The sequence below is a fragment of the Neofelis nebulosa genome, chromosome 7 (assembly GCF_028018385.1).
Source record: "Neofelis nebulosa isolate mNeoNeb1 chromosome 7, mNeoNeb1.pri, whole genome shotgun sequence".
Lineage (NCBI taxonomy): Eukaryota > Metazoa > Chordata > Mammalia > Carnivora > Felidae > Neofelis > Neofelis nebulosa.
The window spans coordinates 53850555-53869329 of record NC_080788.1 but is presented as its reverse complement, the minus strand read 5'-3'; the positions used below and the strand labels follow the sequence as shown (position 1 = coordinate 53869329).

Below are 18775 nucleotides of genomic sequence, written 5' to 3'. Positions count from 1 at the left end.
TAACATATATAAATGCTATTCTAAAAAATTACAGTGTTTTTCAGCATCATAGCAAAATGTGTGTTAGAATCTATAAATTCCAATAGAATCTTATATGTTAAATTTTAAGGTGGTTCTCTGGGTTATTCTTTTTCAGTGCAGGCATTAGATAACTAATAGAAATAATGGCAGTATTTTAAATGTTGATCTAAATTCATTATTGAAATTATCTCTCTTTTTAAAATATTCTTTAAGAGAAATTATCTTTATATTTAAAATATTCATTAAGCATCTAATTGACTGTGAAGATAACCTGTATAAGTAATACAGCTGTGAATAAAATAGTTATAATTGATTATATTATCATTGATCTCACAGATAGATAGATCATACATGGAAAGGGACAGGTGGAGTAAATGTTACAAAGGAGAGTTACTCCTTTGTATGGGAAAATATAGCAGCTAGTCTTAGATGAGAGGGAGAACAAGGAAGGTTTTATTGACATTTAAGAAGAGAACTGAAGGAAGGATAAGATATAGACAAAAACATATAGGATATATATATGGAATAACAGTATACTGTTCTGTGAGGAGACAGTAGTCAAATGTTATATACAATTTTAAAAAGTAATTTAGTGATAGGAGATGAGTAATCTGGGGGAGAGGGTAGAGGACTGAGAAAAGTAACCAAAAAACTTTCAATCTTAATAGAGGGAGGAACTATTGGTTCTTTATTGATTAGTTTGAAAAAGCTCAGTAAAGAAATTGAGGTATTTGGAAATATTCAGAAGCAAAGTAAAACAGTTTGAATTTTGCATGCTATAGAGAAAAATAGAAGAAGCATTGAGAGATTAACTCAAATGAGAAGTCATTTCTTTTTCTGGTAAAATACTGTGAAGTAGGGTTTGAAGACCATCCTGTTTTTTCAGACAGTGGTAAATGGTGAATCTTTAAGAACAATGATTGTAGAAATGTGGGATGGACTAGAGGGCAGAAATTATACTAGTTTAACTGTAAGAAAAGTGTTTGACAAAGATGGAGTTAGGAATAAGGAGAAAGAATTGGATGTATGAGACTCATACAGGATTGATAATGCACATGACAGTGAATTGAGATGGTAAATTTTGGAAGATAGATTTATGTTTTGCATGGAAAAATGGTAATTAAGACATTGAAAGTGGTTTATTCATTTGTTCAACCAGTATTTATTGAAGGGTTACAAAACAAAAACTTGATTTGTAAACTAGGTACAGATTGAGGGAAGAGTTGATTGATTTATGTATTTCTCCATGATAAGTACAGGAGATTAAAGGGAGAATAAGATAGACACAGTCTCTGCCCTTATGAGGGTATAGTGTAATGAACGGTTGACATTATGTAGGATCTTGCTGTGTAATGAGAAGAGTCAGGCCAGTGATAAGGATCATCCTTATTGACATGGGTGGTTTTTTTAGGAGCTGTCAGAAGATCCAGAAAAGTGTCAGAGTCTTTGCAGGCAGTGAAGCTAAAAAGTTTTGCTTGAGATATAATTAGTGTGTAGGATAAGAGTTTGAAAGACTCTCAAGGAAGTCTGTTTAGAATCAGTTAAGGATCTGATTTTCTTTTTCTTGCACAATTTTTTTTTTTTTTGGTAATTGACATTTCAGCTTTAATTTTTTTATTTTTTTGAATAGGTAATATATGCACATGGTTCAAAATTCAAAAGGTACAAAAAGGTATACAGTGAACAGTAAGTGTCCCTTTGACCCTTACCATCCACCACCCAGTTCCCCTTCTTGGAGATAACCACTGTTATCTGTTCCTTTTGATTTGGAGAGTACTGTATACCTGAGGAAATACTTTTTAATGTTCTCCCCTAGGGCACCTTTCCCTTATTAACATTTCTGGGACCAACACCAATAATTCATTTCTTTGTAGGCTGTCAGTGCAATGTTTTACCTTGCCATGGAAACCTTATAGTTTCTGTTGTTTTATTTATTTCTTTTATTAATCTTTCCATTGTTAGGCTTCCCCTCCATATTTGTATTGATACAGTTTATAACTTTGAGTGATTTTATCAATGATAGAATGTTCTCTAGTAATGCTGACACAAATATTTTATTGCTTAAGAATGTGAATTTTAAATCATGAACTTCATAAGGGAAGAGACTGTGTCTATCCCACTGTCTGGCACTAGGTTAATCAATGAGTAACACGTTTTAATTGAATTAAAGGAAGAGAAAAACTACTTTTATCAGTTATCTATATATAACTGATAACTTTTAGCAGTTACCTGATTGGGTTTTAGCTTTTATACTTGCTAAATCATAATTTTTTGAAAATTCCATTATTTTAACTTACCTGAGTGTTAAGTCAAGACATGAATCCCATCAGAGATGTTTATTGAGTACTGTTATGTGCCAGGCATTGTTTAAAGTGATACAGAGGATGTGAAGGAGTGTAAAATGTAATCTTTGCCTTCAAGAAATTTACGATATAATGGTAGAACTAGCTTATTTATGAAAGAATAATATCAGTATAAGGCAGAATGCTAAGGGGTGATACAGAGAATAAATATTACAGGAGTCCAGTGGTAGAGATTACTGTGGGCCTGAGGACACACATAAGAGTTCATTGATATAATGGGGCCCTGACAGATAGTAAGGATACAGATAGCCAGAAGAGAGATCAGGGGGGTCTAGGTGAAGGGAACATGAGAAAAGGTACAGAAGTGGGGATATTTAAAACAGTTTCAGAGAATATCAACTTACCAGTCTACATGGACAGTTCATATTGGGAGCAGTGGAAAGGCCTTGGTGCAGAGGTTCTCTTGTGGCAGTCAAATGAGTTTGGGCTTTATACCATATAAATCCAGAGATATGGAAGACTTCTGGGCAAGGTACTGATAAGATGAGAGTAACATTTTTTAGTAAATTGGGAGAATTATAGAAAAGGGAGTACAAGGCACAGAACCATCAAAAGTAGATAGAAGTGCATTTCCTTGTTTTTCCCACTTAATAGACATTATATATAAAATTAACATAAGACTGTAAGGTAGAGAAATGAAGGTGGACTGGTTAGGAACCTTGGGATGCAAGGAACAATATCACGGTGAGTGCCGTGGGTTTTCTTTTTGCCTCATATTTCTCAGACTGGCTACTGGAGAGCCAGCAACGTGGAAACACCAACTGTTCCAAACAAAAATGCCTTAAGAAAAGCCTGCTGTCTAGTCAAAGGACCAACAAGAAAAGGGCAAACTAGCAAGGTAGAAAACTTTTAGATGGTAGCCTCTTTTCCAGCCAAGCATCACACAGAATAAATTATGGACCCACCCATGTCAGAAAAGACTGAGTGGAGAGCCAAGATTTCCACCCTCACCAGGTGTATGCAGATTCCCAATGCTTCTACTGGGCTCGTTGTGGAGAAGCCCAAGAGGAGAGCCAGAATTTCATCCCTGCCAGGTGTCGGGAGTGGGGCATATCTCGCTTGCACTGTCAGTGGAGATGATGTGGGAAGCCTGGATTTCACATATCTAGGAATAGGGAGTTAATGAAGCACCTCTCCCCTCTTTGCTGAGGTGGTGTTAGGGGAAGCCTAGAAAGAGTTGGAGCTTTCACCACTGGTCAGGGATACATCCCATCAATGTCAGTGGAGGCCGTTGGAGTGGTAATGAGGTGCCCCTTCCTTTCTGAGGCAGGATAGTATCAGCAGACACTCCCATCCCCCACCCAGAAGGAATAAGGGTCCCCTCCTTCTCCAGGTGTCAAAGGAGGCAGAGTGGAGAACCTGGACTTTCATCCCCATAGGGTGGTACCTGCGTCTCCCTGTCAGAGTAGTATCAATAGATACTTTACTTATTTAATATGAAAGTAAAGTCTAGTCTGAAGGATAAGGTGTCAGTGGAATGTCTTCAAATTTTGTGCATAATCCAACCCCAAAAACCTATGATAAAACCACAGTATCACAAATGTTAGGATATTACTAACTTTTTATTTGCTAATTTTTACTTGATATTTTGGTTAGGACCTGGCTTGCTCTTGAGGAGAAAACAAAACTTCACATTGTGTTTTTATGTTTAGAATCCTCAGAAGCACTTTCTTTTTTTTTTTTTTAACCGCTGCAGAGGGGAGACAGCAGAGCAGGGTGGCTGCTGTTTCATTTATGGACTTATACTCAGATTTTTGTAGAGTTGGGGAATAAAGGGATTTAGCTATAGTGGAAAAGTGATTTAGAAATCTATTAAATTCATTTTTAGCTCATTTGTGCACTAAGTTCATAAGTATAATTTTTGAACTATTAATTTTACCTATACTAGCTTTCCAGAAATCTCATGAGCATCTAAATAAAAGTTTGGATTTTGGATGGGTAATGAGAAGCTTTTGTAGTAACACAGTTTGATAGCAGGAGAGTTCTGAATGGCAGGAATCTGTAAAGGAAACTGTGTCAGTTATAACAGAAAATGGGTCATCATTATTTTTAATATTACTTAGGACTGGCCTATTAGTTCAGGGTTTGACAAACTTTTTCTGAAAAGGGGGCCAGGTAGTAAATATTTTAAGCTTTGTAGGTAACATAGGTTTCTGTCATAAATTCTCCTGTGTTTATTTTGTTTTTCTGCGACCTTTGAAAAATGTAATTGTACACCTGAGACTCATATAATGTATGTTAATTGTATCTCAAAAAGTATGTAAAAATTGTTCTTAGTTTACAGGCTTGCAAAAGTAGGCCAGGGGCTAGATTTAGTGGTAGTTCATCCATTCCTGCCTTAGTTGGTCACTCACTTGACCAAGCCTCTCTTTGTTTAGTTCATAAAGTCATAAAGTTTACTTTTTCCATGGCACAGAATGAGGACATTTTACAGCACAACATCTGAATATACAGAGGAGTATCTTTTTAGGTTCAGTTAACTCACTTTGTAGATTTTCCTTTAAAGTCAGTCCCCTTCTTAAAGAGAAATTTGTATTTCTGATTTATTTTCTCTTTATCCTTCTATAGAAAGGGTTTGTATAAAGCTTTTTATACAAAGTTTATGTGTGAATCAGTTGATAGGCAACCTAACAGTGGAAAATATAGCTGGTTGAATACTCAAGTTTTATGTTGTATACAACAGAGTATCAGATTGTTTTGTTTAAAGCTTTTAGAAATAGAGAAGAAAGGATTCTATCAAGGACACTTGATATGCTTCAACTTGTGGTAGAACTGTTAAGTCGACTGAGTCTGTGTCTCACTTACACTGTTGATTCCATAGCACATGCAGGACTTGATACCACGCTGGTTCTTCTTTATTTACCATGACAAAGCTCAGGCTCCTTGACTTAGGCTCTTCAAAAGAGTTTGAAAAAGATTTTAGTGTACACTTTGATCATTATCGTAGTTATCCAATCTTTGACTGTATTAGAAAATCAAATTTGAACACTATCAAGATGTTCAATAGATAGTTCTATGTTCTTTGAGGTTTGTTTTAAAGAACTGACTTGAGGATTTTTATGAAATGGCCCTACTTTGAAATGAATGCTAGAGTATCCTAAAATGATTACATTGAGATAAACTACATGTATAGTTTCTGTGTATAAATGGTAGAAACTGCCAGAGAACAAATTATTTTAAAGCATGCAAGCAGTGTTGGAAATACCTGTTTATATAGGAACAATGAATATATTACTTATGTGCCCTTTAGAATGTGAGCTCCTTAAGGGCAGGGGTTTTTGCCTTTTTTGTTCACTGCTGTATCCATGCTATTAGAACAATGCCTGGCACATAGGAGGTGTTCAGTAAATACTTGTTGCATGTGTGAATGCATCATTTCTATCTATTAATATACATAATATATTATATTGTGGTAATATAATCCTAATAGTTGTGTAAGCCTGAAAACAGCAAAGTTCCTATCTTTGAAAATTTTCCACAAATAAGTTTTTACTAAAACTGACCTTCTGATTAGTTTGTTTTGTTCTGAGTTCTACACATGTTCTTTTATTATGCCTTAACATGATCCCTGACATTTTTATATTTTCTTTCTCTAGCTATTCTGTTTGAATGTGTACATACAGTTTATTCTATTTATCCTAAATCAGAATTACTTGAGAAGGCTGCCAAGTGCATTGGAAGATTTGTTCTGTCACCTAAAATAAATCTCAAGTATTTAGGTAAGATGATTAGATAATTTTGACAGAAATTACAAAGACAGCTCTTGAAATTTGCTGGATATTTGTTTCCAGTCACTTTGTATAACGTAATCTCTGTTTCTAGGGCTGAAGGCTCTTACCTATGTTATCCAGCAGGATCCCACTCTGGCTCTTCAGCACCAGATGACAATAATTGAATGCTTAGACCATCCTGATCCCATTATTAAAAGAGAGGTAAACTGGTACTTTGAATAGTGTACGTGAAGTGTTATAACTTTTAAACTTCTTTTTTGGTATTATGGAGAGAGGAAAGTAGTAGACAGTGTCTGTGTCTCTGTGTGTGTGTGTGTGTGTGTGTGTGTGTGTGTGTGTGTGTGTACACACGTGTATTTTAACTTCTGAGTGTATTTTATTCTTTCTAGTAAAGTTTAAGGAACTTTTCTAAAAAGTCCTTGTGTCAGTATCTTCACAAATGTTTTTAAACTATGAGTTAGAGGAGTTAGGTTCAATTACCTGTATGGATTCATTAATATCTTTTTTGGTCTAAGAAGAGACCTGAATTCTATTTCAAGTTCTTTCTGTTAATGTAATTTAAGATGTAATTTATGATGATTAATATTTTTTTCATATCCTTAACATCTGTGAAGTGGGCTAATGCATTCCTTATTAAATATGTAGGAATATTGAAAGAATTAATAAAGATAACCCCTAAACGATTTGAACTTCTTGGAAGGAATTGCTTCAGTGTCCATTTGGGTGCCTATATAAGTGTTTCTGTTAATTTTCATGTAAACAAATCACTTTGTGCCCTCATATTAAAATGGTATACGGGACCTAGTTAAGAAGAATGGATATTTTTATTTTTTATTTTAAAAATAAAGATAATTTAGTGAACATCTAAATTACTTAATAGCAATGAGTTAAAAGTAGTTTATGCAAAGAATACTATTTCATTAAACAATTGTAATTTTAAAAGATAAGATTATAAATTTTCAATTTTAAAAGGTATTGTTTTTGAAATAAAAGTGTTTTTGAGAAATTGTCATCTACATATATATTTTTTCTTTTTGCATTTATATTTTTAATCTTCTGAAAATTGTTACTTGCCTCAAATCTGGGAAGTTTGTAGATGGACTAATTTCTCTGTGTAGGCATGATAGAAGAGTGAGAAGGCACCAAAGGACAATAACAATAATTATTTGGCTCTTCCACTTTGAACAAATACAGAGCATGTGTTTTCTTTGTGTGGTTGGCTACTAAATTGAACAGAGTTGACTTAGGTACAGTTTTCTTAGTGCTATATTTAATTGTTGGGCCCTTATTTAAAAATGAGAGTCAAAGGGAAAATAAATGTCTTTTAAAATTATCGAGTCTGATCTGTTTTGTCTGTTACCTGCTGTGAGAAAAGTAGTTTGAATTCTTTTAGTATCAATAGTGCTCCAAGAAGGCACCTCAGGACTATCTGTTCAAATGCCACTATCATGTATAACCTCTGTAAGTAATTACATAGAAGAACTTTGGTCCTTGGGAATGAAGTGACGTGTTGTTTAAGACTGGGATTCCCATTTGTCTGGTTTTATTTCCTTTCTTTCTCATAGGGAGAAAGAAGGCAAGAAGGAACAAACATAAAAGACCTCTCTTGAGCCATGCAATTCCTAATGCCCTGTCTCATGCAATCCTGGAAATGCTAAATTGCATAGTCTTAGAGTAGGAAATAAATTTGGTATAATTATCTAAAAATATGTAATATGTAGTTTAAAATCTACAGGGAGCATGTCTGAGACAGCTATATAAGTTGAATGCTATTAATGGAGGACCTGTGTATTATGGATTTTAAAATGGAGTTAAGAATTAACTTAAACAGTTATCTTTTGTACTTGATATCCTGGCAATGAAGATTGAAAAATTACAAAGAACCCTTAAGATATTTTGAACAAGTTTGACAAGTAGAATATATGGAAATCTCTTGCAGCTAATGTTGTTGATCCTAAAATACCAGTAAATGATACGTTCTCAGTACTGCCCTTGGTCTCATATTGATTTCTGGGAGTTAACGATATTTTTAGAACCTTAATGTAGGGCCTCAGAAAGTGTAGCCAAATGGGAGCTTACTCTCATACTGGTCTTCCTTTAAGAGGAAGCAAGAGGTATATTCCTGAGCATTGAGAAAGTGACTATAACATGGTTTTTCCTTGCCTGAGATTCTGAACAGAGGCCTTGCTAAGGCTTTGAAGCACTTGAGCCCCCAGCCTTTGTCCATCCATTGGAGCCCATTTGCTCTCAGCTGATGAACCCACTCAAGGGCTATTTTCTATTGTTTACGTAGTGTGGAAAATATAGTTTGTAAGACTGGATTTTCATGTGTGTATATATATACATACACAGACAGGCATAAATGATATAGGTTTAAGAAGCTGTTATATTTTTAGAAAACAGATTATAAACCTTTTAAGTTTTTAGACTTTACATGGCCTCTCATTTAGAAGTAGTCAGATTATAATTTTTATCGGTATCAAAAAGCTTTTAGACTTTGGAATTGATCATAATTCATTTTTTTTGACAGTAGATTCTACCTTTCTTAATTAAGTTCTGTTTTAGCTAAAATATGCATTTCTTCAGCACCTATTAACTGCCCAGTTGGTCTATGTAAAAGTGGCAGAATCAACTGTATTATAAACCTATATATTGCTGTATTTACTGCAATTACCATGTATAGTTTTATAATGCTGTTTTTATTTCTTTCTTAAATAGACTCTGGAACTTCTTTACAGAATTACTAATGCACAGAATATAGCAGTGATTGTCCAGAAAATGCTTGAATATTTACAACAGAGCAAAGAAGAGTATATTATCGTCAATTTGGTTGGCAAAATAGCTGAACTCGCTGAGAAATATCCTTTGTTTGGACCATAAGTCATAAAATACCTGTAGTTACATAGTGACTCAAAAAAATTTTTTTTAATGTTTATTCATTTTTGAGAGACAGAGTGCAAGTGGGGAAAGTTCAGAGAGAGGGAGACACAGAATCTGAAGTAGGTTCCAGGCTCTGATCTGTCAGCACAGAGCCCGGTGCAGGGCTCGAACTCATGAGCTGTGAGATCATTACCTGAGCCAAAGTTGGGCACTTAACCTAAGACTGAGCCACCCAAGCACCCCAGTTACATAGTGACTTTAGAATGATTGGTTTAGTTGTGGTCACTTGCAAATTGAGTTCAGAGACACACAATAACTTTTCCCATACCTGATATACAGGCCTTTCTTGTCAAAGACAGGAATATTTGTAGGCTTCTTAGTGGATGGCTTTTTTTCCCCTGGTTCTTTCATTCAGTTGGTCAGTATTATGAGCAGAAAGATACAGGAACCTCTGCCTGATTCCTCTTTAATTGCCTTCTTATCTTTGACTTTATTTCATAATTAGTTTCTTTTCTGGTAAATGTTCTTGTTGTTTTGCAGGGGGTCCTTGGGAGTAGGGATCAGCATGCTAAAATTTATCCTTTACGCTATTGTTTATACTGGAAATTGTCCCAGTAAGGTAGTTGGGGACGCCATTCACATGTCACTTTTCTTCACATTTGCTTTTTTTATTTAAAAAAATTTTTTTTTTTTAACATTTATTTAGTTTTGAGAGAGAGAGAGAGCACACAAGCAGGGGAGACACAGAGAGAGGGAGACGCAGAATCCCAAGCAGGCTCCAGGCTCTGAGCTGGCAGCACAGAGCCTGACGTGGGGCTCGAACTCACAAATCACAAGATCATGACCTGAGCTGAAGTTGGACACTCAACCGACCAAGCCACCCAGGTGCCCCCACATTTGCTTTTTAAAAGTCAGAGGGGGCGCCTGGGTGGCGCAGTCGGTTAAGCGTCCGACTTCAGCCAGGTCACGATCTCGCGGTCCGTGAGTTCGAGCCCCGCGTCAGGCTCTGGGCTGATGGCTCAGAGCCTGGAGCCTTCCGATTCTGTGTCTCCCTCTCTCTCTGCCCCTTCCCCGTTCATGCTCTGTCTCTCTCTGTCCCAAAAAAAAAAAAAAAAAAAAAAAAAAACGTTGAAAAAAAAAAAAAATAAAATAAAAGTCAGAGAAACTTTACAGGTCACAAAGATATTCCATTCTTTTTAAGATGTCTGTTATTTAAATCAAAGGAGGAATAAATGTACAATGTTACTCCAGTCAGTCATCTTGGAAATTGCTTAAATATAGTTTTCTGTGCCACGTATCTAGTGCCATACGTAACTCCAGGCAGCAGAATGATGGAATTTTAGAACTGAAGAAGAACAGGTTAGAAAAGAGATTAAATAGCTTGAGTAGACATACCGCATTTAGTCTCTTTGAAGTGTATGTCATTTTCCATTATTTGTCCTTAGGCACCTGGAATATCTCTTTAAATTTTTTTCACACTTGGGGCGCCTGGGTAGCTCAGTAGGTTAAGTGACCGACTTCAGCTCAGGTCATGATCTCATGGTTTGTGGGTTCGAGCCCTGTGTCGGGCTCTGTGCTGAATTCTTGCTTGGAGCCTGGAGCTTGCTTCAGATTCTGTGTCTCCTTCTCTCTCTGCCCCTCCCCAGCTTGTGATCTGTCTCACTCTGTCTCTCAAAAATAAATAAATGTAAAAACAAAAGTTAAAAAAAATTTTTTTTTTACGCTTATTTATTGGATGCTTAGTATGTACAAGGCATGGTGCTAGATGAAGCAACAAGAATTTAGTTTATTAAGTTTATTAAATAAGCTTTTACTGAGCACTTATTTCACATAAATCTGGAGTATAGAACAATTTATTGGCAGAGGTTAAAAGTAAAAATACCTAAGTAGGATAGGTTGGGGGTTATTCTTTAAAAGGTTGATACAGAGAAGGTAATTTTAGTAAGTGGTATTTGGAAGTGTACTTGGTCTTAACACTGTGGACACATATGCCCCAGATAATGCATGGTTTATTCAGACAATGAATGCTGTGTTTTCAGTGGGAGGAGATGTTATGCATCCTGATATTCCCAATAACTTTCTGAGACTGCTAGCAGAAGGTTAGTAAATTACTGCATTCTGGAAAGATTTCAAAATTAAATGTTTTTATTACAGAGTCATTAAGAGTTTTTAGTGAAAGTTAAAATGATGTATCAATTTCTTTGTAGGTTTTGATGATGAAACAGAAAATCAACAATTAAGGCTTTATGCAGTTCAGTCTTATCTCACTTTACTAGATGCGGAAAATGTGTTCTATCCACAGAAATTTCTTCAAGTTATGAGTTGGGTGAGCAAAGTACATTAGAGCATAAGTATTTATAACATTATTTTTTATAAAGCCCAATACTAGCAATATATTTCCTTCAGAAATCATTTAATTCTACCCTGCTAACTCCTTTAGCTATCCATTTTCTTTCCCATTGGCTAGTTTGTCACTTAACTATCTACTTGTCTATTCATTCTCCCTTTCATCTCACTTGTCTACTGTGTGTATTATAGATAGTTGGTTAGGTATCTGTGTCTACAATACATTTGCTGTATTTTCTCTGTGAATCTGTGTTAGAATATGTGAATACTCATGCATCTGTGTTATGTTAGTTTTTCATTGCTGTATGTTACCACAAACTTAGTGCTTCAAACAACATAAATTTATTGTTTCACAGTTTCTGTGGATCAGGAGTTGAGACCTGGTTTAGCCACGTCCTCTGCTTAGGGTCTCTGAGGGTTGCTGTCAGCTGGGGCTGCTGTCTCATCTGAAACTTGACTGGTGAAGGATCCACTTCCAAACTCGTGTGGTTGTTAGAAGAAACCTGTTTCTTGTGGTTGTAGGACTGAGGGTTTGAAGTTCAGACTGTTGACCGTAGGCTACCCTTAGTTCCTGGAGCTGCCCTCAGTTTCTTGCATGTGGGCCTCCCAGCATTCCTCCTTGCTTCATCAAAGCCAGCAAAGGAGATTATCTCTTGCAAGATGAAGGCCAAATTTTATGTCATATAATCATATGTAATTGCATACATACCATCACCTCTGTGTATCTTTGTTGTGCATGTGGGTGAGTGTTTCCTTAGGGGAAGCTTTGGTGGAGTACAACTGCAGGATCATAGCGTATGCCTCTTTTAATATTTTATAGTTTTGCCAAATGTTAGCATGTTAACTTGAATTTTACCCAGACTTTTATTTAAGAATTTTTTTTCTCAAGCATGTCAAAGATGGACTTTGGTTGCCCCTCAGTCCTGGGCCCAGATCTTGGCTCTATCATGCCACTTTGACTTCCATCTGTGTCACAGAGATAGTTATCTCACATGACTATTGAGAGAATTGATGGAGAAGTGTTATATCGAGCACCTACCGTGGTTCCTGGCATTAAATGTCATTGGTGTTTATTAAATGTTCCTTTCATTCCTGCAAAAAAAAAAAAAAAAAGAATTTTTTTTCTCATACACAGGAAAGTTGAAAGACTAGTATAATAAATATCTGTATACTTTTCATTTAGATTCCCTGTTAATATTTTTAACCACCTTTGCTTTACTATATCTACATCTAGATCTACATATAAGTTGCAGACATCATGACCCTCCAAAAAAATTCAACATGAGTCTTCTAAGAATGACATTGTTCTGTCATAGAACCATTATTAGACTTAAGAAATGTAACATTAATTCATTAATATCATTTAATATACAGTCCATGTTCACATTTATCCAGTTGTCCAAAAAATGTTTCTTATGGCTATTTTTCTACTACTACTAATCCTGGATCTCATCAGGGATCACAAATTGCATTTAGTTGTCTGTTTAGCCTCTTTTATTTTATATTGTTCCTCACTTTCTTTTTGTTTTCATGATATTGATTTTTTTGGATGAATACTGTTGATGTGCAGAATGTCCAACTTTCTGAATTTGTCTTATTATTTCTGGTTTGGTTAAACATTTTTAGGAAGAATACTATATCAACAATGTTATGCACTTCCCACTGTATCATCAGGACACATTTACTAGTTCCCCAGTTACTAGTGATTTTAAGTTTCTTTGTTTGGTTAAGATAACCTTCAGATCTCTCCATTGTAAAGATGCATTTTCTCCTTAGTAATTTGTAGCTAATCTGTGAGGTGATTCTAAGGGGGTTTGTGTCAACATCTTTTCCTTAACTATATTTCACCAGTGGTTTTAGTATTGATAATCCTTGCCTAAATGGGTTATTGTATTTGTCAGCTATTCATTTTTTTCTCTCCAAGGACATGGCATGTTACTCCATATATTTATAGTGCTTTTATTTCTTTCTGCAACATACAGATTCTGTGCAGGTTTTGTTAGATTTATGCTTAAGCATTTCAGTTTCTTCAGAGCAGTAGTGGATATATTTTGTTTTTAATTTTGGTTCCCACATGTTTGTTGCTAGTTTATTCAAATACAATAGATTTTTTGTAGTTTGATCTTACATGCTGCCATCTTGCTGAACTCACTAATCTAGGATTTTTTCAATAGATTTCTTGAGACCTCGTTAAGAATTTTTTGCATCTCTGTTCATGAGACTTTTTTTCTACCCTGTTGTTTTGGTTTTGGTATCAAATTAATACTAGTGTCATAAAATGAGATAGGAGTAGTCTTTCCTCTTCTGTTTTCTGGAAAAGTTGTGTTGAAGAGTATTGTTTAGTTTTTAAGTGTTTGGAAAATTTTCTGTTATCTTTCCTGTTACTGATTTATAGTTTGCCATTGTCACCAGAGGAAATACTCTGTGAATTCAGTTTTGTTAAGTTTTTTGATGTTTGTTTTATGGCCTAAGATACGTCTTATTATATGTTCTGTGAGCGCTTGAAAGGAGTGGGTATTCTGTTATTGTTGGATGGTGTGTTTGGTAAATGTTGATTAGAGTCTTTTGGTAATGGCATTGTGACACAGGTGTTGAGATCTCTGTGTGGCCTCCACTGACATTGTGGATGGGTGGCCTTGTAATGACTGAGCAGTGGTGAAAGCCCTGACTCTCCACGGGGCTTCTGACACCATCCCAGTGAAGGGGCGGAGGAATCCCTCATTATACCTGGGTCGAGGGTATAAAATGCAGGCTTCCATATGTGATCTTCATGGACACTGCAGAGGAGTGGGCCTCTTGACAACTTGGTGGGGATGAAAGTCCTAGCTCCCTACTGAGTCTTCTCCCTTTTGAGGGAATTGGAGCGCCTCTTACAGCCTGGTAGGGGTGGAAGTCTTGGCTCTCCACTCAGCCTTTGGTGGTGTGGGTGGGTCTGTGGGCTTTTTTCTGTGGTACTTGGCTAGAGTAGAGGGTTATTGTCTAAAAGTTTTCTGTCTTCCTGGGGTGCCTGGGTGGCCCAGTCAGTTAAGTGTCTGATTCTTGATTTTGGCTCTGGTGATGATCCCAGGGTCATGGGATTGAGCCCTGCATCAGGCTCTGTGCTAAGCTCGCTCTCTCTCTCTCTCTCTCTCTCTCTCTCTCTCTCTCTCTCTTTCTCTCTGTCCCTTCCCTGCTTGCACTCTCTCTTCCCCAAAATAAATACATAAACATTTAAAAAATAAAAATAAATAAGTTTTCAGTCCTGGCTCTTTGGCTAGAGGGCAGGCTTTTCTTGGGGTCATTTTGTCTGTGCCCATTGCTGTTTCCAGGTTGCTGGCTCTCTAATACCCAGTCTGGGGTGTAAGAGGCAGCAGATAACCCACTGTACTATCACAAAGTCCTTAGCAATTGGCCTTCTTTTCTCCACCTATCTGTGTCTTTTTATGTGTGTTTTATATATAACACCAAGGATTTTAGATGTACTTAATGGGAGGAATAGGGGAAAATGCATCTACTCTGTCTTCCCATTGTTATTATTTTTATTTTTATTTTAGAAAGAAAGAGAGAGAAGGGGGGAGGGGCAGAGGGAGAGAGAGAATCCTAGACAGGCTCCACATTAGCACAGAGCCTGACACAGGCCTTGATCTCCTGACCCTGTGATCATGACCTGAACTGAGGTCAAGAATCTGATGCTCAACCAACTGAACCACCCAGGCATCAGCCTCCCGCCACCCAGTAATTTTTGAACTGGCTTTTAGATTACCAGCTTTTCTAGAGATACCTTTCATCTTCTTAAACCACTCAAAAAATTATCTTGCTACTTTAAGGATTGGATTTATTTATTTCTATTAATTTTTACTCCTTTTTTTTTTTTAATTTTTTTTAACGTTTATTTATTTTTGAGACAGAGAGAGACAGAGCATGAACAGGGGAGGGGCAGAGAGAGAGGGAGACACAGAATCGGAAGCAGGCTCCAGGCTCTGAGCCATCAGCCCAGAGCCCGACGCGGGGCTCGAGCTCACGGTCCGCGAGATCATGACCTGAGCTGAAGTCGGACTCTTAACCGACTGAGCCACCCAGGCACCCCATTTTTTCCTCCTTTTCTTGTTACTAGCTGTAAATTTTCCCTTGCCTATCACTTCACCTCCCCTCCCGTTTTCTCCTGCTGGTGCCAGTGTTACACTAAAGACATGAAAATATTCCATAAGTAGCACTTCGGAAAGATCTCACACTACATGAATTATCAGTTTATTAATAATTTTTAGACCAGTAGGATTATGTATCACCTAAATAAGTTAGATGTAAGAAAAAGGATATGTAACATAGGTCAGCCTTCCTCAGAGTTTCTTCTGTGGATCATATACATCAGAATCAGCTGATGCTGGTTCCAAATGTGCACTGTGGATCCGGACCACAGACATACTCACTCAGAATATCTGGGGGTAGAACCTAGAAATGAAACACCTTAGGTGACTCTCATGCACACTAGCATGTGAGAACCACCGGTTTCAATGCTAATTGCAAAATAAGTAACAGAATGTGGAGGTGTTGATAAAAGGCAACAACTGAACTGGAAGTTCAGAAGAAAGCTCACTTGTAAAGGATGTTGCTTTATATTTTGTGAATGATAAAGATGTGGAAAATCTTTTGGTATTGAGTTCTAATTCTTGGTATAATTTCGACCCTAAAATATACAATTTTATCTTTAAGAATTTCTTCACCATGAGAATATATTTACTCTAGATTAAATTCACTCCAGCAGCAGCTACTTTGTTTGGATTTCCCAGTACAATTTGCTGTGTAACTTGATATTTCTATATGAACAGTCTCTTTGTTTTACTCATAGGTGTTAGGGGAGTATTCCTATCTCTTAGATGAGGAAACGCCAGAGGAAGTTATAACCAAACTCTACAAGTTACTTATGAATGACTCGGTTTCTTCAGAAACAAAAGCCTGGTTACTTGCTGCTGTTACCAAGTTGACACCCCAAGCACACTCTTCTAACATAGTTGAGAGATTAATCCAGGAATTCACCGTATCTTTGGATACTTGTATGAGACAGCATGCATTTGAATTAAAACACTTACGTGAGAATGTGGAACTTATGAAGAGCTTGCTTCCAGTTGATAAGAGCTGTGAAGACATGGTGGTAAGGCATCTGTATTTTATCTTTGTAAAAATTGCATCGTCTCCAAACAGAATAATTCTTACCTTTGTGATGTATCTGGAATATATCAAAATATACTTTCTGTAACACTTCAGATAAAGGTTGGAGTTTTTCTCACATCATATGAGAGAATTTGAGAGCTTCAATTCAGTAGAGCTCCTAAAGAGTTGGGAATAGATCAGTATCTCTTCCGGAGAACTGCACTGAAGCAGTTTATATCCAGTGGCAGTCTCTTTGAATATATGGTAGTTCAAGAACTAAATTTTGGGGGGAGCCTGGGTGACTCAGTTGGTTGAACATCTGACTCTTGGTTTCGGCTCAGGTCATGATCTTGCAGTTTTGTGGGTTCAAGCCCCGCGTCAGGCTCTGTGCTGGCAGTGTGGAGCCTGCATGGGATATTCTCAATGTCTCTCTCTCTCTCTCTCTCTCCCCCAACCCCTGCACTGTCTCTGTCTCTAAATAAACGTAAAAAAAAATAAATTTTTAAAATCTCCTTTGAACTTCTCTAATATGCAATTTTATTATTACTTTGGTATCTTTGAGAATGTAAAAAATAGTTCTCTGTTGCATTTTGTCCACCTAGTGTCTAACTTCTTTACCACTTTGGAACCTGATCAACCACCTTCCTTCTCCTACCTAACTTTAAGCCACTACTCTTTCTAACCTAATGGGCTCAGTTACTACTCACCCTCTGAATATGTACTGATCTCTTCTCCAGACTGGTGTAAATTAGGAAATTGCCAAAAGGAAGCCAGATTTGTACAAATTTTTATTTGTTAGATGTCATATAGTTGAGAAAGAGGAGAGGAGGGGCAGCATTCCTACTAATTCTGACTCAGATTTTCATGACTTATATTCATTCTGAACCTCTTTGTTCATTAGTTCTTTCAAAAGCTCCTCAGGGGTAGACGCCTTTCTTTCACCTTTGGTAGGAGGTCCAAAGACATTCATTGAAAAGGTGAATAAATATGCTATACACAATATTTTTTAAAGTTTATTTATTTATTTTGAGAGAGAGAGAAGGAAAGAGAGAGAGTGGTGGAGGGGCAGAGAAAGAGGGAGAGATAATCCCAAGCCGCCCCTGGGCTGTCAGTGCTGTGCCCGATACAGGGCTCAAACCCACAGACTGAGATCATGACCTGACCTAAACCAAGAGTCGGACACTTAACCAACTGAGCCACTCAGGCTCCCCTAAATATGCTATACATAGTATGAAACTAGGAAGTAACTCTTTTTCCTCTTTCCTCCAATGAAAGATTGAAATGATGACATGTCTTCATTTTGTAAGAACCTTTCCAGATTCAGAGTGTGTCATGCCACTTAAATATTTGAGATCTGTCTGTTCTTCTAATTATTGGAGCTGTTTGCATACAGTTGGCTAAACCAGGAGAGGCAGATCTGTGGCTTCTGAGGCCACCACTGCTATATCCTTTTGTGTATATCTCATTCTTCTTTCCTCACTTTTTCTTTTATCCTTTCCCCTCACTCTTTCTTCATCTCTTATTTATTTTCACTTATTCATTCTTTTGTACCTTTTTATTCCTGCTGAAATTAGGTAATTTTCCATAGATTTGTGAAAAGGTATTTTTAGGTAGAAAAGAATAGGATAGTTAAAGGCACTGCCAGGGTCTGAATAGAAGCCTTCCCCAAGATGTGCATAATTCGTTCTCTGCAGCCTGTGTATTTGTTATCTTACATGGTAATAAGGACTTTGTAGATACGCTTAAATTAAGGAATTTTTGAGGGGGAGATTATTTTGGATTGTCCAAGAAGGCATGATCACAAGAGTTCTTATAAAAGTAAGCAAAGAGTCAGTAGAAAGCCAACTAACAATAGAAGTAGAGATCAGAGTGATGGGGCCACAAGCCAGGGAATGGTGGGAGAAGCTAGAAGGGAGAAGGAACTTATTCTCCCTTGGAGCCTCCCAGAGGAACTAGCCTTGCCAACACTTTGTTTTTAGTCCCTAGCAGCAAACTAGTACAGACAAACTAGCTCAGAGTGTAGATGTCTTCTCTAGTAGGTTAAAGTCTCATGAGGGCAGGAGATGTCTTTCTTTGTCTTCATCATAGCACCTGACATGATGCTGTAACATACTGGATGCTCAAAAGTTTATTCCGCAGTACAATGAAATTAATAATAACTGCAGATGACTTTCATTGTTACATACTTAGCTGAGTGATTTGAATATAGGTGTTTTAGAGAGCTAGAGAGTTGGGTAACGCTAGTAGCATTTTTAGAACTGAAGTTCTTTTTTTTCACTTAAAAATTATTTTTAGGACATATGGATT

The 18775-nt window shown here is 36.8% G+C and overlaps 1 protein-coding gene across 3 annotated transcripts in view; it reads left to right on the top strand.

Annotated features, from left to right (window-relative positions):
* AP4E1 (adaptor related protein complex 4 subunit epsilon 1) overlaps nt 1-18775 on the top strand; it is a 61810-nt gene that overhangs the window by 21975 nt on the left and 21060 nt on the right. For all 3 annotated transcript variants that reach the window (XM_058737736.1, XM_058737735.1, XM_058737737.1), the window contains 6 exons: nt 5981-6103; nt 6207-6316; nt 8834-8962; nt 10971-11094; nt 11203-11321; nt 16167-16469. In XM_058737736.1, coding sequence (XP_058593719.1) covers nt 5981-6103; nt 6207-6316; nt 8834-8962; nt 10971-11094; nt 11203-11321; nt 16167-16469 — 908 coding nt within the window. The remainder of the gene's footprint in view (nt 1-5980; nt 6104-6206; nt 6317-8833; nt 8963-10970; nt 11095-11202; nt 11322-16166; nt 16470-18775) is intronic.